The 22765-nt window shown below is 44.4% G+C and overlaps 2 protein-coding genes across 3 annotated transcripts; both read right to left on the bottom strand.

The window, feature by feature from the left end:
* Positions 1 to 11091, bottom strand: raver1 (ribonucleoprotein, PTB-binding 1). The gene is made up of 14 exons (XM_028987038.1): positions 10735 to 11091; positions 9671 to 9737; positions 8003 to 8472; positions 6342 to 6533; positions 6123 to 6243; positions 5900 to 6018; positions 5127 to 5208; positions 4798 to 5000; positions 4554 to 4635; positions 3461 to 3594; positions 3256 to 3324; positions 1904 to 2029; positions 1211 to 1276; positions 1 to 333 (listed from the first exon to the last, which is right to left on the bottom strand). The coding sequence occupies exons 1-14, from the start codon at positions 11056 to 11058 to the stop codon at positions 187 to 189; spliced, it is 2202 nt and encodes a 733-aa protein (XP_028842871.1). The 5' UTR covers positions 11059 to 11091; the 3' UTR covers positions 1 to 186.
* Positions 11092 to 11463: 372 nt separating this feature from the next.
* tyk2 (tyrosine kinase 2) lies at positions 11464 to 22519 on the bottom strand. Of its 2 annotated transcripts, none has more exons than XM_028986483.1 (24): positions 22319 to 22519; positions 21788 to 22087; positions 21595 to 21718; positions 21385 to 21517; positions 21123 to 21286; positions 20636 to 21014; positions 20355 to 20540; positions 19912 to 20069; positions 19085 to 19202; positions 18793 to 18970; positions 18561 to 18679; positions 18290 to 18457; positions 16618 to 16705; positions 16394 to 16521; positions 16152 to 16287; positions 15819 to 15967; positions 15570 to 15720; positions 14973 to 15067; positions 14070 to 14256; positions 13847 to 13965; positions 13584 to 13756; positions 13390 to 13507; positions 13108 to 13218; positions 11464 to 12200 (listed from the first exon to the last, which is right to left on the bottom strand). In XM_028986483.1, the coding sequence occupies exons 2-24, from the start codon at positions 21957 to 21959 to the stop codon at positions 12057 to 12059; spliced, it is 3498 nt and encodes a 1165-aa protein (XP_028842316.1). In that variant the 5' UTR covers positions 21960 to 22087; positions 22319 to 22519; the 3' UTR covers positions 11464 to 12056. The 2 variants fall into 2 exon arrangements, with proteins under 2 accessions (XP_028842316.1, XP_028842315.1); XM_028986482.1 differs by having other exon boundaries at positions 21788 to 21981.
* Positions 22520 to 22765: the final 246 nt, after the last annotated feature.

Genomic DNA, 22765 nt, shown 5'->3' with positions numbered 1-22765 from the left:
AAAAAAAAACCAAACAAACTAAAGACTAGTATTAGGAAGGTGAGAAATTGAGCTGCCCCTCTCCCTCACTGGGCCTTGCAGGAGGGTCTCTCTCAGACACGGAGAGACACACGAGAGAGAGGTCCTGTGGAGCCTCTGCTTCTGGTCTGAGTGTACAGTGGATAGTGAAGAGCTGAGCAGGACTGGTCAGAAGATGCGCTTGCGTTTCAGGTAGGAGTCGGCATAGTGGCCTCCCAGACCCTGAGAGTGCTGGCCCACATACCCACCCTCAGGACTGGGCTCAGGTGATGGGATGAGGCGGGAAAACAAACGCTTCTGCCCACCAATGGGAGTCTAGATCGGAACAAGCAGAAGTAGCACATGAATAAAAGATGGGAGTCCATTTGCATAAGTGAATACAAAATCACAATCAAGCATTAAAAAGCAACATTAGACGAGACAAAAGTATGAAGAGGGTCATTCAGTTGGATAAGGGAATCAGACTGAGGAGTATAAACAAATTAAAACTGCACTCCTTATGGGAAATACAATGAACTAAAATTCTGGGGCCAGATTTCCAATGTTAAGCATGATTTTATCATCCTATGCTGTGACCAGAATTAATAATTCCTCAACCAGCACCTACCTACACGCATCTGTTATAAACTAAAATGTAACCAAACCTAATGGTCAGTCGACAAGTCTTCATTCTCAGTGTACAAAAAAGTACAAGTAGTAAATGAGTTTTAAGGTTGAGGTAACTTGGTAGATTATATTTGGCATCAAAACATGTATTACTCCAGAACACAGAAAGCAAGCAAGCTAATGGCTTGATTTGGACACCCAAATTATTCTCGTAACACCTTAGAATCTATGAATTCACCAAAGTGGAAAACAGCTTTATTGACAGGGCCTAGAGCAACGCATTGCACAATGACAGCCAGTGATTAGTCAAATCCAAGGAAATGTGCACGCCAAGGTTTTGCCCAAGAAAACTAAAGACTCTAGGGGAAATTACTGATATGGATTCACACCCATTGATCGATGAAGCAGCGAGCTCAACGCAGTGTGGCGTCCAATACACTACAGTTACAAGAAGCGGACTTTGAGCATCACCTCATGTGAAAGTGAAGTTTAAATAAATAATTTCACTAAAATGAGCCACCATGCACACACACACTAAAAATAACATCGGACGTCAAGACAGGAAAAAGAAGCCAGCATGATATACCTTCATCCCCTCCTCGGAAGTGAAAGTGTAAAGACCGGACTGGCTCACTGGAGGCATTCCCACAGCCTGGAAGACAAATCCAGTTCACATCTTAAAAAAAAAATTTTTTAAATCTCTACTAAACACATTTATTCCTAGTTTTCTGGAGAATCTAATGAGAACAGCATTTACTCAGTTCGCTATACAGAGATACAGTGCTGAAACTTCTCAGAGTTCACGTTTCATGGTATTAATAGACCATCAGTGGAAAGCAGCAAAGTCAACCTCAGTCCATCAAGGGTCCAGAGGTCGTAGAGGCTTTTGTTCAAACACTGATCAATAACTCTGCTTCTCACACGTACACAGTTACAATGATCAATTAAGGCCACACTCCAGCAGGCACTCTGGCTGATGGCATAAACCGATTTATGAAGTCAAAAGGCCACATTTCACCTTCAGATGTCAGACTGGAGATCCTACAGCATCAGTCTATGTACCTTCCCTGTTCAAGTAGATACTATGAATAGTGCCATGCCAATGATGGGTCATTAGATCTGACATTGGGCCGTAGACATAACCTTGCCTCATTACGGTATTAGCATCCCCTGATCAATAAGCAGACTAAGTAATAGGAATTATATACGAGGAACACATAAAAAAAAAAAAAAAAAAAAGAAAGACCGCATGGACTGTGTCTGCTGCTCAGGTCTCTACCTTATTGAGCTGGTGGGAGGGGCCACTCCCAGGAGCCCCAAAGCTAAAGTAGGAGTTGTGAGGAGGGCTTGGTGGGTAGCTGTAGGAAGGAAGCTGCTCACTGAAGCCTGAAGGATGATTCAAGGTCTGAGGGTACAACGCACACGTTAATATGAAAAACCACACACACACACTTCCATGCCCTCATAGTAGGATGTGTGAGTTTTAAGTCGCAGCAGAGAGGTGCGACTTCCACAAACATCATAAAACATTGTGCAGCAGCAAATTGTATCAGACCACTGCTGCATAATTTAACATGCTTTTACCGTGCTCCGGCCGATACAGGCCTACTCACAGGAGGAAGTGTGTACCTAAGCGCTGCAGAACCAGATGCTTCACCCATTACATTGTAGAAGATCAAACGGCCTTGCAACAATTCATATTTCCTTCAAGCTTCAATCAAATTGAGAGAACCGTGCCACACATATTAACCCTTATGGTAAAAGCAGCAATTCAAGGGCTTTGGAACACTTTTACAGAGAAAAGGCTCAACCACAAATTGATTATGCAATATCAATATGCTGCTTCATTGAACACTATTGCTGAAATAATGTTTATTGAAGGGATAGGCACTATTTAAAATAAGACATGGTTGTGTATGCATTAGCATAAACACGTGTAAGCTTTAAATCTGCCAATTTTTTTTATTTTATTTTTTTAAAAAGAGCCACCTGAGCTGCAAAAATGCAAAAACGTGAGCATGTCCACATGCTTCTGACACAGACTCACTCTTTTCTTTGAGGCCATGTTGCCTGCTGCAGAAAACAGCCGCTAATATGGAGTTGACGTGGCAGGGATGAGGAGGTAAGAAGTGAAGTGATTGCCATTGTGGAACACAGTGACAACAAAATGTGTCCTTCGCTTTTAACAAACACCCTTGGTGAAACCGTGTGAAAGGGGATTTCTGACCAGGCGCCACGTGTGGTCCGTTTTAGAGCATAAAAAAAATTATAAATTGATCATGTGCACAGACCACATCAGGCAACCGGCGTTAGAAACGTCGTTCAAAGCAGTGCGTTAAAATGCAGGCGAATTATACCAATATGGCCTTGTATCTTTTCTCTACCTGCGCTCGTTTGCTCCACCCTGTCTAGAGACAGAGTGTGTTTGCTGCGCTCTGTGCTCAAATGAAGTTTATTTAATAATCAAATGTCTGTGTCGGGAGACAACGAATTTCGTTGCTGTTTCTTTTAGTAATCGAATTTTATTGCATCAATCGGTGCTTTGTTGCAGTCCTAGTTAAAACATAAAGATAAACAGTAGGCCACTTAATGTGAATACTTGGAAGATGAACGGAGAGAAAAGAAACCAACCTGCAGGCCAAAACCATGGAAAGTGGTCCCATCCAAGGTCTCTCGCTCATACAAATGAGACAAAGGATCCTGGGAGATTAATTATGCATATATTTTAATGATCATAAGGATAAGTTAATCACTCAATTGATAGCAAAGCGTCTCAGTATCATTATTAAACAAAAGGCCAGAGCCACAAAATAAAGGGCTGGCTACCAGCACCTACCTGGTTCACTGCAGTGTACTCAGGGGTGTAGGACTCCTGGTAGCGCAGGTTATAGCTTGAATGGATGCTCTGGAGATTGCGCAGATTACCTAGTGTTGGTCGTTTCCTGTAGGGGTGGGATCTGCTGCTGGCTGCTACAAAAAAAAAAAAAAAAAAAAAAAAAAAAAAACACACACTAGAATAAGTCACATCCAGTGAGTGGTGCTAAGCACATGTAAAGAGGAAAGATTTCACTTTTTTTTTTTTTTTTTTTTTAAAAGCTACCAAGAGAGGAAGAGGTCTGTGTTGTTATTCTAGTCAGTCAACCCACCCACACTACTACGTATTTGTAGGGGTTTTACTGACACACGTTAAGTACTTGACAAATTAACATTAACATTCAGGGTTCCCACATAAGTCAGACATTTCCATGCCTTTGCCTGACCAAAAAGTTACATTTCCCTCCTTCCCTCAAGAATTGTCCTGTATAATGTTTGGGTGCTGAGCGGAAAGGGCAATTAAATGAAGATAGAGAGTTCAAAATTGCATTTAAGTCATTGTTGTTGACAGGCAGCTTAACTTATTAAATGGAACATACCGGTTAACCTCAAGTACATCTCTGACATCCTCTACATGCATCGTTTATCACTTTAGGAGAATCATTCTTAATTTTCAAGTCAAATATCTTGAAATTTACATGTGCCTGGCTTGTTCGGTGAGTTAGCAAGTGTAAGGAAAAAGTCAACATGGACTTTGCAATGATTCTGTGTTCCAGCATGTAGCACATTCTTAGAGGGAGAGGTTTTCAGCAAAAAAATTTATAGAAACCTCACTGGGAACAAAGATGCATAAATACATATCAGGGTTTGGCTACTGCACTAAATGCCATTAAGGAAATTCTGATAATTCCAAAATGATCAAATTCCCTAACCCGTGGGAACAGAATAAAGATAAGTGGTCTGAAAAAGTAAATTATGGCATAATTATTATTACACACACCCCAAAACAAAGAACTGAAAAGAGGCTTAAGTGGAATTTTTCCACTTTAGGGCAGTAGATACTTCAGTGAGGGAATGGATCTGTAAGTTACAATCGCCAAACAAGGAATACTCACCTGAGGGGAACACACTGGGGTTGTTGAGGAAAGGATTCTGGGAAGCCCCAGTTTCCTTAAGAGGGTCTCCTAGTAGCGAAACCTTTAAAAAAAAAAAAAAAAAAAAATTTATTCCAAATTAAATTGAGCTGATTGGCCCATTGAAATAGATAAATAAATTAAAATAAAGGCTACTGTGATCATTTTACCCGTAATGTCCATGAAACACACACAGACATATACACACGTTACATTGTGGTCTCACCCCTGGAATAGATGGTGCCTCTGCCCCCAGCATGCCACCCAGGAGTGGTACCGCCATGCCCTGTAGGGTTGGAGAGGGGTTAGACGGGAAACTGCATGCTGCAGTGGGGGACTCCTGTTCCTGGCCTAAACCGCGGCCAAGAGTCGGTGGCTTAACGGGGCCCAGGGGCTCTGACTGCAGGCCAAGAGTTGGAACCAAGCCACCTGAAGGAAAAACAGGAACGTGAGCCATTGGACTATTCAGAAGCATCTGAAGAATGGAAGCAGATACAATGAATTCTGAATATATAAGCAAAGCAAAAAAAAAAAAATTGCAAGTATATAGTTAACCTTGAGGTAGATCTCCCAACAGGTTGACAGCCTGCTGCAGAGGGAGAGCAGCCAGTGGGTTTTCACCGAGGAGACCAGCCTGCTGAGCAAAAAAAGGATTACGGGCCAGCAATCATTATGACAGGGAAGTCATAAGAACAATGTCAATGCTCATCACGGGTGGTCAAACCAAATAGAAGACCAAGCGGAAGCAGGACAACAACGGTAACAGAGACTACGCTTCAATAAATCAAATGAAATTCAAGGAAAGCAGCTCTATCCCAAACACACAGTCAGTCACTCACACAGCAAAAGTCAACACATCTACTGTTTTATACCTGTGCCCACAGAAGAGGATTTCCCAACAAAACTTGCTAACAAAGAGGGAAGAAGAAAGGGAGGTAAGACAAAACAAGCCAAAAAGAGACCCGAAACTGGTTCCTAGTGGAACCCCACGCAGCTATTTTCCTTTCATACCTTCTGTGCTTCCCATCTGCCACAAGAATCATTAGTAAGCTACTGCTGACATGATTGTTAAGCAACTTGGCAAGACTGTTCTCAATATGAACGCATCAGGATATCAGGTCTTTCACACTTGCCAAACAAGCACGGGCCGATTTAGGAAAAAACTGGGCTGGGTCAATAGCTCTTTTTCACAAGAAGATACAGATTAGTGAATGTGTTGACTTTTTAATTCCTTTAAGAACTGGTTACCAAAAAAATAAATAAAATGGCAGAGCGCAATGGGGGGAAAAAATAATAAAAAAAAAAAAATGTTAAAGAAACTCTGGTACCTGTTGAACCTGGGCTTGGTTCTGGAGGAGGAGCTGCAGCAGCGCAGCAGAGAGGGCGGGGTTCGCCAGCAAAGGTACAGCGGGAGCTGCACCCAGCAGACCTGCGGGGAGAGAGGGAGCTACTCGATAAGCAGCTGCTGGCTGAGCATCATTACTGCATTACACGAAACCTCGTTGTGCTCCCGGACCCCACGAACTGTGCACATCTGGAGTTGATCCTCACCACGTTTGCAGCCCTGGTTGAGGGGTGCCAGAAGCATCTTGAGGGTGGCTGGGTTGCTAAGGCCTGTGAGGATCTGCATGGCTGTGGGCTCTGGAAGGAGACCTTTTCCCCGGTTCAGAGCCTAAAAACGGAAGTGCTGGTAAGATCTTCCAAACAAAAATCCCCAGGTACTTCACACTAAACATAGAAAACATACAATTTCTAAACTTAAATACATACCATGGTCTGAGCAGCAATGAGGGCTGCCAGCATGCTCCTGCCAGGAGGTCCCGGGGCACAGAAGGAGATGCGCAAGTGGGTGCCACCCACGGCCCGGCCATCAGCGACCCTCTGCACCTCCTCAGCCATCTCGGCAGTGGAGAACTCCAGCACCGCAAACCGACGGAAACTTCCGTCCTGACCTTGCGCAAGCTGATGGGGGGGGGGAAGACAATGTTAAAAGCACTAGGAGCGTTAGAAAATATCCATACAGCAACATGTCGTGAAATTTTACGTGGTGATATCGTATCGATACATGGAATATCTATGCTTTTTTTTTATTATTATTTAAATATATTGTGATCCTGCACATATTGCAATATCATGATGAGTAGTCACGATGCGATTACTGCCTAGAAGACAACTGCATTATCTTAGTCATAAAAACCATACGGTGAGCTGGTAATACTCCCCAGCAGCACAGAAGCTCGTAACATTTTCTAGAACTGCTTTCCCCAGGATGAAATGATGAATCAACCGAAACATCCTGCCACCCTGTCTGTACTGACGGCTTTATGGAGCAGTTTCAGCGTCTGCAGCTGGGAGTGTTCCTGTGGGGAAAACTCCCAAATTCAGCATTTAAGCGGCTGGAAATTCTGAGCGTCCTGGCCCCTCTCCCACTCAACACAAGTGCCGTTCTTTCAAAGATCACCCTGCGACTAGGTGAGAGAAGGAGAGAGAAAGAAAAAAAAAATTTCGTAGGGATGGGTCCAGAGAGCCCCGTTCCAGAAAGGCCCATGAAGGGCAGGGGGCAGCTGACCGCAAGCACCTGGGCAAGTCAGGTGGTTGTCGCCATAGAAACCAATAATGCTCAGGGCTTAAAAAAAAAAAAAAAAAAAAAAAAGACAAAAAAGGAGGGCAAAGGTGAGCAAGTGCCAGAGGGAACCACGTTTGCATCTACGGATAATGTGGTGAACTCGACTAACCCCGTGCACAAAGCTGAGCAACATGGCAACAGGTCAAACAATACAAACATACATACACTGGAAAACTGAGCCTCAAAATGATCTTTAAACAAACTATAAGAAAATTACTAAAAGCAGATCGATACTAGCTGTATTAATAAATGTAATAATTTCACAATTTATGTAAAAGACACCTACAGCAATCATGAGTATTATATGTAATCTAAGAAATATTTCCACGTTAAGAGAAATATTCTGGAAAGATCTAGATAAGACGGCCTCGAATAAGCTCTACAGTGGCATGTGATTATTTCACCGACTTATTCTAACAACGAACAACGAGCCTATGAGACACGGGACTTTTACAGGACATCCTTAGACGCAACTGAAGGCTTTGCAGTAAATGACAGGCTTTAACCTTTCAAAACGTCCCGTAATAAACTCATAGGAAGCAAATTCAATGAACTTGTGCAGACGGTCACTTGAGCCCAAGCTTGTCTGGAATCAAATTTTCAAAAACCAATCGATGCCAAAGGAATTAATGGCCACAGCGCCGGTCTGGCCACTCCGCTCTGGTGCCGGAGCGTTAAATCAAATAAAAAAAAAAAAAAAAACAAAAAGCTGCCAGGATGCAGGAACAGCAAAGACAAATTTAAAGATTCACTTGATCAAAAATACGTTTGCGGGAGAGTCAGCCTGTTGCGCCATCAAACCGACCTGACAGAAAACGGGCGGGTGAGTGTCGGCCAGGGCGCCGAGCAGGTCCTGCGCGGTGAGGAGGCTGTGGGGCAGGCGGTCCACGCAGAGGCAGCGCGAGTGCAGCAGCGGGTAGGTGAGCGAGCCGACCTCCGTCCAGTGGACGTACAGCATGCGGGAGCCCAGCTGCTTGCCCAGAAGCTCAGACTTGGCCCTCGCCGCAGAGTCCTTCTTCATGTACTCGACGAAGCCGTAGCCCTTGGAGTGGCCGGTGGCGGCGCTGTACACCAGGAAGCAGCGCTCCAAGTTCCCGAAGGGGCGCACAAGCTCCTCGAACTGCTGGTGGGTAAAGGTTCGGGGCAAGTTGGCGATGCACAGGAGAGCGTCTGTGGGCTGTAGCTGCACAGAGATCTCCCGACCACGGAGAACATGCTGGTGGAACTCCTTGATGGCAAACTGAGCCTGCTCACCATTTAACAGAGTCACAAAGGCTGAAAACAAGAAGAAAAGAGTGTTTTACACAGATAAACTGCACGTGATAAACTGCAGTCAAGATGCGTTAAATAACTTCAGGCTGAATGATTTACATGTTCAGGTCAGCAATGCTTAAAACAGTTAACCAGAATGCATCTAGTAGCACGTGAATACTGAAGGACATGAATCCTTCTTCAGTAAAGCAATCAGCAAAATATACTTGGCTAATTGGCTTCTCTCATACTACAGTAAACCCCAGTATCACGCTGTTTGGCAGTGAACCTAGTGAGAAATGCAATAAAAACCACCAGTAGCCTCGACTGACCACCAACTCTCCCTCTCAAATCACATCAGCAGTCTTTCCAGCTCATGTAGATTCCGTCTCTACAATATCAGGCAAATCCGTCCCTGTCTGACAACACAGGCCACGCAGATACTGGTTCAGTCCTTAGTAATCTCACGACTGGACTACTGTAGCTCCCTTCTAGCTGGTCTACCTCTACAACTCATACAAAATGCAGCAGCATGACTGATCTTCAACCTTCCCAAATTGTCCCACACTGCCCCTCTGCTACGTTCCCTCCACTGGCTCCCAGTAGCTGCACGCATCAGGTTCAAAATACTGATGCTGGCCTACAAAGCCAAACATGGAGCAGCACCATCCTACCTCACAGCCCTTATTACACCTCGCACTGCACCTTGTATACTCCGAGCCTCCAGTCCTGCTCGCCTGGTCCCTCCACCTCTGAAGGTACGAGGAAGACGCTTGTCTAGACCCTTCTCTGTCTGCTCCCCGGGCGCCTGTCATGGCTGCCCACTGCTCACTCAGGGTGATGGGTTAAATGCAGAGGACAAATTTCACTGTGTGCTGTGCTGCTTTGTATCACATGTGACAATCACTTCACTCTTTAAAGCACAGCCGCTAATAATTTCAAACACCATCTTAAGACCTTCTTTAGAGAATACTTAGACTAAATTGTAACTTTCTGATTTATGTAAGAAAAACTACAACAATGAATAAATGATTGTATTCATAGTCTGGGTCCCAGTGAACCTGAACTGATTACTTCACTGATGGTAACATGCTCTGGATAAGGACGTCATAAATGCCATAAATGTAAATGACTCAGCCTGAAGTGCAAAATGTTGAGATTAATTATTAAATAAATGAACTGAGAAGTGCCAGAATAATAAAATAAATGTAAGTAAATGCACCTGTTCCCTTGTATTTGTCCACAAAGCAGTACTTCAGGTCGTAGTTGCTCAACAGTTCATGCACCTCCTGTAAAGACAGAGTTGCTGCGTATGAATCGCCTTGAACCCGACGCCGCAGGGGTTCCAGCACCTTCCTTTGGCCGCGCCGGCAGCGGCAGGTGCGGCGGCGCTTTCGCGCTTTTGTCCCCCTCGCGGCCGCCGTCCCCATCTGGAACCGCGCGGCGCGCACACGTTCCCCGGGGCTCGGGCACGTTCCTGCCGCAGATCATTCTCTGGCGAGCCCGAATCCACTCGCCAATTTAATAATAATAAAAATAAAGAAAGAAATAAATAAAAAGGCCAAATGCGCAGCTGAACGTCAAACAAATAAATTACGAATTGAACGACTGAGCCTCGACGACTTCATCCTTCAGTTTGAGGTTGATCGAAGTAAATAATGTTTGCCAGAATTCAAATGACTTTTTTACGGTCGGTTGCATATGAAAGCCAAAACGTTGACTTACTTTGGGGCAAAGTTATTCAAAGCGCGTCATTTTAAACCCTTCCGAATATAATAAGAGCGTCTGTAACTTTCACAATTATGCCCATTATTCGCTACCGAACATTTCGGAGTGGATAATAATCCCCGCTCGGCTGAATCTAAGCGTGGCTGTTAGCCTTTAGCTGCCAATCTGCTGACGCTCGACTTCTCTTCAGGCGCGTCCGCCGCAATCTCGCAGCTTTCCCACGTTACCGCCACGGGGTGTTCACGCAGGAACCACCTTTTAACGCCACTTATAACACACGCCGGTTGAAGTAAAAAAATCGTCGTTCGCGGTGAAGTAGTGAACGGGACCAACGAGTTCGCGTCGGCTGCCTGATAGCAGGCGGGGGGACCGCTTACAGCGGCCATTTAAAAAAAAAAGGGGGAAAAGGTGGAACGTTCGCTTACTTTCTACTGAAAACACGAACCGTGTCGGGGTCGTTTGGTGAAAGTATTCGCCGGACTTTAATCTACATCCGCAGGTAACCAGTCCCCCACCAAACGCACCCGAGTATCTACACAGAGCAGCCGGCATGGTCACCTGGTTGTTTATATCGGACGGGAGATTTTTGATGAGGATTTTGCGGCGGTTGTAAAACTCCCGCCGCGTCCGCTCCAGGCGGCCCTCGACCTCCTCGGCGCCCAGCGCGGGCGGCTCGTCGTCCAGCCGCCGCTGCGCCTCACCCGGCGAGCCCGCGTCTCCGTCGGCAGCGTCGCCCTCCGGATCTCTGCTTTCCCCCGCGGGCCAGTGCTCCTGCTCCGCGGCCGGGTTGTGGTGCTCGTAGGCTGGGCGGGAAGCGAGATTCGGCGCCCCGTAGGGCTTCTCGTCCCTGGCAGCTGCGCTAACGGACACGGCGGCCGCCATCACTCGAACTAGTGAAAGTTTGGGCTCCGGCCAGCAGCCCCGACTTACAGCAGTTTAAACAATAAACACGTGGGAGGAACTCGGCCGCTCATTGGTCGAGCGGGAGGCGCACGTCTTTCATACTCGAGGGGCGGGGACTTCCAGGTCACGTGTCTCATTTGAACTCAAAAGCGAGTGAGCATCGCCAGTGCATTGAATTCAGCAATTGAAGTGAATTGAATTGAGCCATTGAAATGAACAGAATAGCCGCATTTTGCCAGCAGGCGTAGTTTTAGTTCATTTAGTTAAATGTTCTAAAGTCTAAAGTAAAGTTCAAATATAAATATTTTGACACAGAGGCTGAAATATGTCCATAGACAATTTACCCTGATACTAATATGTCTGAAAAAACTGCACACAAATGGCTTTTAGTATGTTGTGCCTCTTTAATAATTATTATAATTTCACTCTTACACCATAACACAATTTTATACAGTCTTACTAATAAGCATATAACTGGGGGAAATATGACCACATACATTTAGCAGAAAAAGACAACACATTAAAAAGACCCTCTGGAAAGCTCTTACACAAATGAAGCTCTAAAGTGGCACAAAGATTGTTAAAAACAAAGCATATGAAGTTCTGTTGTAACAGGCTCATCAGTGAGATAGAAAGTCAGAGAGTGAAAACAGAGTTTCAATTTGTGATTATTTATAGAGCTTCCAGTCTTTGGGCATGCAGCATTAAATACTATGTGAAAGGTTTTAACATTTTATATATTTCTCATATTATTTTATTGACAAAATGCACACTGGTGGAAAAATAAAAAATAACAAATGTCTTAAAGGACCTTCTTTAAAGTTCAGATCAGACTCACAGTAATATTACCTACAATGGCAGAGGAAAAATAAGTTTTAATCTTTCAGCCAGTGAAGCGTAATCCATGGTGCTTAAGCATTTCCTTTATAGGGAAGTTTCCGGCCTCTGTGAAACCCATTTTGCATTAGCAGTGGACATCACCCCTGGTTGATCTGTGCCAGCCGCACTGCAGGCTGGTTTTCAAATCGCTGCCGAATTTCCTCAATATCTTCAGTGAGGTCTTGAAATGATGGCCGTTGTGTGAAATCCATGTTCCAGCATTTCTCCATTAGCATGTATACCTATCATGGACAAAAGTGTCATTCACACCTGTGACTGCAGTGGAAAATAAAAAAACAAAAAAACCCTCAGTCCCCTGCTATCTAAACAGACCAGTGCACTGATGTGTTTAATTCACCTGAGTCGTGTGTTTTAAGGTGTGTACTAGGGCCATGTTTATAGCCAAAATGATAATCCTGATTTTTTTTATCTTATCAATAAAGAGTTGTTGTTCTGATTCATAAAAAAAATTGTTTGGTACTCTTGTACTCCAAACTTACCATTAAGGGTCGAATTCTGTAATTTTTCTGAGGACAAGCATTTTTGGTGTTCAAGCATGTAACTGTTCATAGCCATAGCTGACCATGCGTTTACATTGCATTGGTTGTCAACCAGAAAGATGTGTAGTGGGCTGCAGTGGCCAGAAACACAATTTTACACAATTCCGCATTTTACAGCGGATTCTATTAAATTTTTTGGATTCCATGATTCCGTACCCAATCCAAATATGGCGGAAATATTGGTGCATGCTGAGAGGCTGAATGCAACATCTAGTGTGTGTTTATGTGTGTGTGTGTGTGTGTGTGTGTGTGTGTGTGTGTGTATATATATATATATATATATGGTGCATATATCTAGTAGGGTTCCCAACCCTTTCTTGCACGTCTCACTCTGTCACAACTTGAGGTTGCTTTTGTTTGGTGGTTGTTATTTAAGTGTAAATAATCGCCATCGATCATCTTGATTTAATCATGGCAGCCCTAGTGTGTACCATGTTAAATAATAATAAAAAAAATAAAAAAACCTGTACACACATAAATTACATTTTGACTGCGTCCTAGATCAAATGATTAATCCAGCATTTTTTAAAATGCATTCATCATACACATATCTGTTAGAGATGTAAAAGCTGGATCACTTGATGCTTACTTCAAGAGGACAGTCCCTTGGGCATGGCAATCGCTTCTGCCTCTCCAACAGACTAATCAGTTTCATCACAGTCATCTGACCCTGGACGATCCCAATCATGTCAATGAATTTCTGAGAAAAGAAAAAATATGGAGAATATAAAACACAACATGGTGTTTGATTAGATATAAATTCAAATGGTATCTGTTCCTTAAACATAAATCTGTTGTATATAGTGAATGTATATAGTGAATGTAAAATACTCTGTATGAGTGGAATGTCGTATCAAATGCATTGACAAACCGCGGGAGGACTTTGACGAGCGTCACAATGGGTCAAAATCTCATAGAGTGTAACACCAAAGGACCAAACATCTGAGGAAAAGGAAAACTTGCTCTCCTTCATACACTCAATAGCATACCTGAAATAACATAGATGTAAAATGAGCAAAATAAAATTAACCTCTTAAAAAATCATCCTGCTGAAACAAAACATACCAAAACACAGGGCTGTCTCCATCTTCATGAACCCGATAGTAGAGCTCCCCTTCTGGAATGTACTTACTTAATCCAAAATCACCTATCTTTACTACACCTTCATTTTCAACAAGGACATTCCGTGCTGCAAGGTCCCTGTGGATGTACCGTTTCGAATGAAGGTAGTCCATCCCCTTAAAGAGCATTAACAGCATAGATAAAGAACAGACTGTTCCACCTTCACTCATGCTTAACATGATTGGGCGAAGTAACACTATGCTCACCTGGCATATCTGCTGAGCAAATAGCAGGCTATGCGCCACACCCAGGCGATGTTTTTGGAGATGCTCCTTGAGGCTGCCCAGGGGAAGAAACTCCATGATAAGCTGCAACACTTGCCCACCTAGGAAATGGAATACAAACAACAAGATGTAACCAACTGATTAACTTTTATTTTAACTTTAAAAATATAGTTCCCCAAACAGGATTGTGAAGAGCGCCGATCACCTAGTTCAGAGGAGCAGCCTTTGTACTTGACAATGTTGTTGTGGTAGAGAGATTTGAGAATTGTGATCTCCTTCAACCACCCATCACGGTTGCCTCCTTCCTGTTTTAAAGTCTTCACAGCCACATACTCGCCTGTGCCATCATTTTCAGGATCATACAGATACAGCGTCACCTTTCCAAAGTGACCCTGGATCCAAAGCACAAAGACATTTCAGAGGAAAAAAAAAAAAAAATCCCATATGCTAATGACTACAAAAGCAACAGCTAATGCAGAAGTCTGAGCAGAATATAGTAATCCTCTATTAGCTGTGCCATATCTACTCTTTGGCTAATTGCTGGTTTGGCAATATTCCATTAAACCCCAAATATTCCAAAATATTCTGACTAACAGTATGTTATTATAAAATTCATATGTAGGAGAGAAGACAAAAAAAATGACATGATTTGGGGATTGGGGGTTAATCCAAGAATAATGAGCAAATAACTATGCCAAGCACGGATATTTAAAATTAGCATTAAATTGCATTTAAATAAATAAATAAATAAATAAAACATAAAAATAGCAAATAGGCATGATACATACAATTTACAGCAGCAGGCTTTATTAGAGAAGAAAACTGCATCGGTTTGACATGTACCGAGAAGACACTGAGTGTGTTAGGAGAAGGATGCTGAGGGTGGAGGGAAAGAAGAAGGTTTATGGATGTGAGAGAGGACATAAAGGTAGATTGAGTGGAAAAGGAAGATGCAGATAGGGGGAAAATGGTAAACAGCAGCAGCCCAAAGTAAAAGATACAATCATTTTGTTGTATCATGCCCACACATTACTAGTCAACTTTTCCATGGTTTAATTCAGCATCAGTCATAAGAGAACCTAAGATTAGAAAGAGCAAGAATTCTGACCTCCCCAAGGTCCCGGATCTTCTTCAGGTAGCGTTGCTGGAAGATGCTCGGATCGGTGTCTGGTGGAGACTCGGCCTTAGATGAAATGTCTGGATCTGATCATTCATGTAAAATTGATTACTTTAATCAGTGAACAATCATTTAATATTTATACACACTGACAATAATTCAGAAGAAAATAACACTCCATTGAATATTAGAAAAGGTGGATATTAAAGGAGTTTGGTCTTTTACCGAACTACTGAGGTGCCTGACACGGGACATGGCCTGGCTGACGCGCTTGATGTAACAATGCTATACTCTGTTGGTTCCGTTATATGCTACACAATTAAATGAACCTCGATGTCTAATACAAAAATGTCCATTTATTCCAAAGCACTTTGCAGATATCACCAGTTAGCAGTTGGAGTTGGAGGTGGAGGTACAGCAAACAGTCCTGTAAGAGCTGGCGTAGCATTCGTGCAGGCGTTCAAAAACCCTGAATACCTACATGCGCCACCCTGTGTTCCACCTAGGATATTACAACCATTAACCTTGCAACATTTGGCGGCTACAGTGGACATACACAAAAGGGACAGGATAACCACACAAACTCACTCTTGAGCTGCAGCTCGGTCAGCTCTCTCAGAATGGCACGGAAGGACGGCCTCTGGACAGGGTCATAGGTCAGGCACTTCCTAACGAAGCTCGCCAGCTCTACAGACGAGGGCTCTGCCAAACGACTCTGGGTCTCATAGAAACGCTCCTTCTGTTGGGGGAAACGGAGTTGAGGGGTCACTGCTGGTCAAAACTATGAGCCGTAGGTCAGATGTTTGTGCAGAGCTGTGCCGCTGCAGCTGTTCGTGCCTCATTCGCTGTGCTGGCACTTATAGGCAGATCGCCATCGTTGCAGATCTCCAAGAGCGTGGCACCGAAGCCCCACTGATCAGCGTGACCCAAACGTGTGCCACAGGTCACGCACTCTGGAGCGATCCATGGAATCCGTTCCACGCGTTCTGCACAAAAAAACAGATGTCATCATGACGTCTTTATACATAAAAGCCAACAGGAAATAGCACCATGCGGAAGTGGCTGATGGCTGGGCTTCCTGTTCTGTTAACATGTTGAAAACAGTAAAGTGAAGTAAACACACACAGTCTACCTGTGGAGCCATGTCCATTCTTTTGAAGGGTACAGTACCTTGCCGTGAAATGGCTGCAAGGGCAATGCCAGGGTCACTCAGTTTAATGAACGGACAAGTTCCTTCCACCAGACCTTGTCTCACGACAAGAATGTTTTTAGCGCAGACATTCCCATGCACTAGACGCTTTGACTCCTAGAGTAAACACCATTCATCAGTGTGGGGTAAATCCAGTGAAATTTGTTGAGATTTTGAAGGTGGCCATGAACTGATTCTGTTTGTGTCACAGTGACGTACTTACAAGATAGGCAAGAGCACTGGCCAACTGTTTGGCAACTGTGAATTTCCACTGAGGGGTGACTCGTCTTTTCTCTTTGCGCAGGAAGATGTCCAGTGGTCCAAACTCCACAAACTCCTCCACTATAATGTCTGGAAAGAGGTCAAATGGTCAGGTTGGGTCTAATATGAAAGCTCTGAGGCACGGGCAGTCATAAGCTGAAAGAGGAAGCAGCAAATGACACTCACTCTCAGATCCCCTAACTGACACTCCATGGACAAAGACCAGATGACTGTGTGACACCTGACTCATGAGACTTGCGGTTTCAAGGAAGGCCTGAGAAATTAAGAGAGAATTAATTAGGTGGTTGGTCAGAAACAGAGAATGAAAAGCAGAATGAAAAACAGTCAGAATGACAATACTTCTTGCAAAGTATCCTGTGCTCCTCATAAGAAAAAGGATTGTTATTCTTTACTTTACTTTATTTTGCAGACGCTTTTATCCAAAGCGACTTATAAGACACCAGCAATTCTCGTTCGATTTCTATAGAATTTTGAGTTTACATAACTAAGAGCCCTGATAAGGCCTAACTTGTCAGCAAAGTTATTCATCTAATAGCAAGCTCTACTAAATGGGAACAACCTTCAGTGCCTTAGTCACTGACAAAGAAAACAAACAAAGAAATCAGCTTGTTTTTCAGCAGGTCTCTTTTCTACAAGAACATCTAATTCATGTCATGTTGCTCACAAGGTGACAGCACAGGTTTACTCACTTAAAAAAGCTACAAGATGTATGAGACTTGTGTTTGATGAGCAGATGGACATTTCAGTATGCAAGACTTAAACTATTAAACAAGGCATAAACTATTTAAGACATGCAAACTAGGTCTGTAAAAATTTTACATTTACATTGTTTTACAATTGAAACATGGGAGCAAAAAGCTTGCAGCGTTGTCTCCCTGCTACTTGTCCTGGTCATAATTGTAAATATGACATTGATTTTGCAATCAGAGCATGCTATAATCACGATACACAACGTGTAGTTCAATACCTCAATTTCCAATAGATCTCTGTATTAATTCAGCCCTCTATAGCATTAAATGACACCAATATAATTAATCATTACATTTTCTTCTTTCTTCTGCCTGTCGCATGTGAAACAAGCTGAGATATGTTGAGTATAATCAATACATCACCCACCCCTACAACTGACCTTGAGCTCTGTTCTGGCCTGAGTAACACACCGCGTCATCAAGAAATATACACAGCAAAGTCTTCACTTGTCTAATTGATTCAATTGAATCATGACAGAAATGTAAAAGGCACAATTATGAAAGGTGCCTCATGGTAGACCCAATTATTGTCATTAACAAAATTTACAGCAAAATATCTTAAGTCAACGAAGACGAGACGCAACATAAAAGCTGCATTTATATATATACGGAATCATAAATATATCAATATTGTTGATGAATAAAAACAAGACTATATATTGACAAAATAAAAATATACTAAAATGTTTCGTTGAGGAAAACTATATGAGACATAATTTCTTATTTATTTCTTCTTATTTTTATTTCTGTATTTCTATTTAAGTATTTCTGTTTCCTGTATCTCCCATTTAGTCACACAGATGATGTCACTTCCACAATACAAATACACAGCATTAATTACATTTTACTTTTAGTGGACTGAAACTTGACTAGACTAAAATGAGTCTGGGCTAATAAAGACTAAAATGACAGCTTGATGCAAAGACTAAAACTAAAACAAAAATTTAGACAGGCCACCAAAAACATCTATAGACCCAATGTAGTACAAGTTAATTTTTATTAAAGGGGGACAATTTATTCTAACCTGGCATTTTGACTGAGATGACCCCTCAGAGGACGTTTCGAAATGGGCAAGAAATGGTTCTCACCAGAGCAATGTCCTTGTGGCTTTGGTCGAGAATCTTGAGAACCACTCGGATTCCCTTGCTGTTAACATGGTTATTATTACATACATCTTCATCCTCGTCAGTGCTGCCACGCACTTGCAAAAGTCCAGAGTAGATATTTGTCCTGGTTCCCCGTCCAAGATGTTGTTCCTAAAGACGAAACATAGGTCATGTGTTGTGCTGAATAGGATTGTTGAATAGGACGACACACAGAAAGGACCACAAAAATACATTTAGATGAATAAACAAGCACCTGCGTTATTTCTCTGTCTTTAATTTGATGGAACCGCAGCTGACTCAAGTTGAGGGTTTCAGAGACTGACTTTGTTGTGCTGCTAGAGCCTTTCCTCACCACCAAAAGATTTGAAAGCTCTGCCACATAAACACAGAGAGATGTTCAACACACAGGGCTCTACAGAGCTACAAAGGGAAGTCAGAAAACATGTTCTTGGCCAACGAGACAGAGGTGACATCTCCTGGCTAACCTCCTGGGCGGGGAATGCAGCACTTCTTCATCACGAAACTGTCTTCGCCAGACCTGAGCACAAATGTCTTGAGACTTTCTGTAAGCTCCTTCACACTGCTGAACTCTTTGTCCCAGCCCTCCAGAACAAACATGGAGCCTTTCAGCAAGATCCGGAACTGCTTGTGTGTCACTTCGCTCTACAGAACATGGGATGGATATAAACAAATGGACACACACACACACACACACACTTATTAAGTTTCTTAACAGTAAACCTCTAATGCTGAACCCATTATCAAGCTGTAGCATACCAGACTGCTGCTCAAAACAGCCAAAATAATGCAGTGGTAATCCAACACACTCCATCGCAGGATGTACGCTCCCTCTTCTCTCCTCTCTTTCCTCAGCCTCTGCAGCACAAACTCATCCCTGCAAAGAAACAAAAGGGCTTGTTATAAGATGCGGTTCATGGGAGAAGAATATTCGTTTGCCACAACTGTGGCTGTATTGAGCAAAAACTAATGAAATTTCAAACAACAAGGAACCAGCCAAATGCAATGTGATGCAGAAGACAACAAGAAGAATGCTGCATGTCTTTCTGTAGGGGCTGCTGCTTGATGCATAGGAAGCAAAACAAAACTACTGGCAAGCGGTGGGATACAAAATAAATTGTAAATCATGGACATACATGATTTATGTTGTTAACATTGTATTAATGGGTGGAATATTTCCTTTGACAAGTACCTAATAGCTGCAGCTTACAGGGTTGGTGACGGCAAACTGGTGAACTGGCCACAGTTGGTCCGTGTTTGATTTGACCCAATAGAAGAGCGGTTTTACCTCGAACTGCTGAAAAGGTTAAACACTGGTTCCGACAAAGAAAGCCTCTTTGGTGCAGCACCTCAAAAAACGCTGGCAGAATGGAACGAGAAACACCACAGCTCGCAGTGTTGATATGGCCTCTACATTCTCCACATCACAATTTCCAGCCCATAACGGATCTGCTACGGGCACCAGATACCACAGCATTCCTTCAGATGTCTAGCACAAAACCACCGAACCAGCGCACCGTACCTTGCTGCACAGCATGCTGGCTTGTGTGTGCGTTTTCGTGCACACGGCACTTTAATGCACTCACAAGAGAGGGCCGTGCAGACTGTTGGCCTCGCTCATCACCACTCGGGGTGGAGCCACCTCGCTGCACAAGAAGTGGTGGGCATCAGCGGTGAGGCGGAAGTAGCCATCCAACAGGGACACGAGGGAGCGGGCTTCCAGGCTGGAGACCAAATGCAGGTCCTACAAACATTTTGACACAACAACACCACTAAGTGGATGGCTGTAAATGAGACTCTACTAAACATTTTAATAATGTCTATAAAGCTTACATTTATTTGATGTAATAAATAATAATACATAGATTTTATTTATGGGAAATGTAAGATTTATTTCCTGTTTTAAAGCACAGAGGGGGAACTTAACATGTCATCCTGCAATGTCCCATTAGTAAAACATTGTAATCGATCCAGAGCTGCACACAGGTTGAAATAAACCATGTGACTGACAACCTTCATGCATCCTCACCATCACAGAGTTGTCCTGTCGGCTAATGGAGACTTTGCATCCCAAGATGACAACGTCCAAGATGTCGGGGAAGTCGCAGAAGAAGCTCCACTTGTTGCTGGGGTTCAGATTCGGCGTGGACTGGTCTTTTCTTCCTTTCTTTTTATTCCCAAGGTAATCATTTCCCAGATAATTGTTCCCTGGGGCCTTGAGGAGAAAAAGTATGAAAACAATCATCGCACTCAGAATGAAAAAGGCCCACTCACACAGACCAGGGGACAGAATCCACAAAAAGGGGGCACCTTTTGGGCAGGCAGCTTCCTCCACTGGATCCCCCTTGTTCCAGTTATCATGACCTCATGCGTGGCCTCGGTCTCAGCGCCCTCCACCCGAGCCTCCTCAGTCTGTGAAGCACTCAGATAGGAGCCGCTCCCGTCCACGTCTTTCCTCAGCTGCAGATGCAATACGGGGAAGGTCTCGGCCCCGAACCGCGGTGCCAGGTTCTCCAGGGTAGAAATGTATTTGTACATGACCTCCTGTGGGCCCAGCTGGCCCAGGCCCACCGTGTGCTGCTGAAAGCTCTGTATGAACTGGGCGAAGACGCGGCGGAGACGGATTTTTGTAAGGATGTTGTCTTTTGAGATGTGTCGGGCGAAGGATTGCGGTATGCATCTGAGAAAACTGAGAAATGAAGCGAGATGAAATTTGGTGCCGGAGAGTACCAAATGACAACATGCTAATCGACCTGCGATGGCAACTTCCCCTAATTATTTAGCTTCAGCTTTCTACCTGATCTGCTTGGCCACTGCCTGCATGGTGCAGCCCACACTCAGAGACTGGTGACACATGTGAAGCACGGCCATGCCCAGACTCTCGTTTTTGTACCGGCTGATCTCCTCTTCTCCGCTGACTTCATTAAGGGGTGCAACATCTTTCACAAAGTCAAACTTCGCCTGTGCGGTTAAAAAGAAAAAAAATAATTATATTTCCTGATGTGTTTTTGTGCGATTATGATCCTTAAACGCGTTCCTTCTCGATGGTCCCCGCTCACCTGAGCGAACAGGTACTCCAGCGAGGAGATCTCCAGCAGGGGAAAGCCGCCGTGCTCGGCAGACGTCCGCGGGGCGTAGCGGAACACGGCGGGCTCCTGCTCACTCAGTCTGTGCCAGTTGCGGAAGTAAAATCTGAGAAGGAGAGAATGATTCAGAAAATCAATGTGTGTGCACAAAACGCTACTAGTACGAAAAGAGGCGACACAAACCTCAGGCGGAAATGGAGCAGCAGCCTGGACTGGCCCTGCGGCTGAAAGACGTGGTTGGGGCTGTACCAGCAGCGGCTTTCGGGGTTGTACATCGCGAACAGAGCGTGGCACAGAGGAGATATGCCTGGCGGGAGGAGACGCGTTAATGCCTCTGGCGGCAGACGGCAGCGGCAACAACCAGAGGCGCACTCACCCACGGCCTGGGATGCGGCGATGGACAGCTCCTCGGCGGTGACCTCAGCCCCTCCGTGGGTGAGGTACCGGTCCCCCGCCTTGGTCCAGAACAGGTAGACGTGGATGCCCGGCCCCTGGGGCTCCTGGCAGAGGGAGCCCGGGCTGCATTTGGGGCGTCCTCGCTTAAACATCCTCGGAAGAGTTGTCGCCCTTCTGGGGTCGTAAATTAAAGCACGTCACCAATATGGCTTGTTTTTGCGCCACACGCGGCTCCTTCTCATTAAAAACGTTCGCTGGGGACGCGATCGAAAACGAAGGCCTTCCGGAGAGAAAGAAAAAGTAACATCACGCTGCGCCTGGTAGGGGACATATAAATAAACACACGAAACTTCTACAAAAAAACCCCCACATATTTACGAACGTGAACGCACGTCGGAGAACTTTTAAGTCCGCTTAATACAAATTGTTTTAATGGAAGACGCTATAAGAGGAAAAATGAAGAGCAACGTGCGGGGGGAAAAGAGAAAGTATTCGAGGTGTTCACCATTACCAGAGAAGGGTCCCACGGCGTCGCAGCACTTTAAATGTTCACACTCGCGACATCCTCGGCGCGGCCACTCGCCAGCGACACCCGCCCCGCCCCGCCGCGGACGCTGTCGACCCGCCGGCCACTCAGGAAAAGCGAGTTTCTCCCCGACAGCCGCGCCGCTTCTCGCTTCCTGTTTAATGCCAGACCCGCCTGGTTCGCGCCTCGCAACAGCGGCGCCTGGCGGCCACGACGGGGAACTGCGCGCTGGGCCTTTTGAAGAACACGTGACCTCCGCACCAGACTGCATGAGATCATGGCGTCTGGTTAGCGCAGGGGGAACGTGTTTCTGCAGGTATGTTTCTGAGTCGTACCTGAATCCAGACACCCTTTGTTATTAAGTGTTATACACTCATTTTGCACAAGCTAAAGGGAACGCAGGAACTTAGACACACGGATCAGACAAGGCAG

This window comes from Denticeps clupeoides, chromosome 7, assembly GCF_900700375.1.
Source record: "Denticeps clupeoides chromosome 7, fDenClu1.1, whole genome shotgun sequence".
NCBI classification, from domain to species: domain Eukaryota; kingdom Metazoa; phylum Chordata; class Actinopteri; order Clupeiformes; family Denticipitidae; genus Denticeps; species Denticeps clupeoides.
Note: the sequence above shows the minus strand (reverse complement) of the source record. Positions and strands in the feature narration are given on the sequence as shown.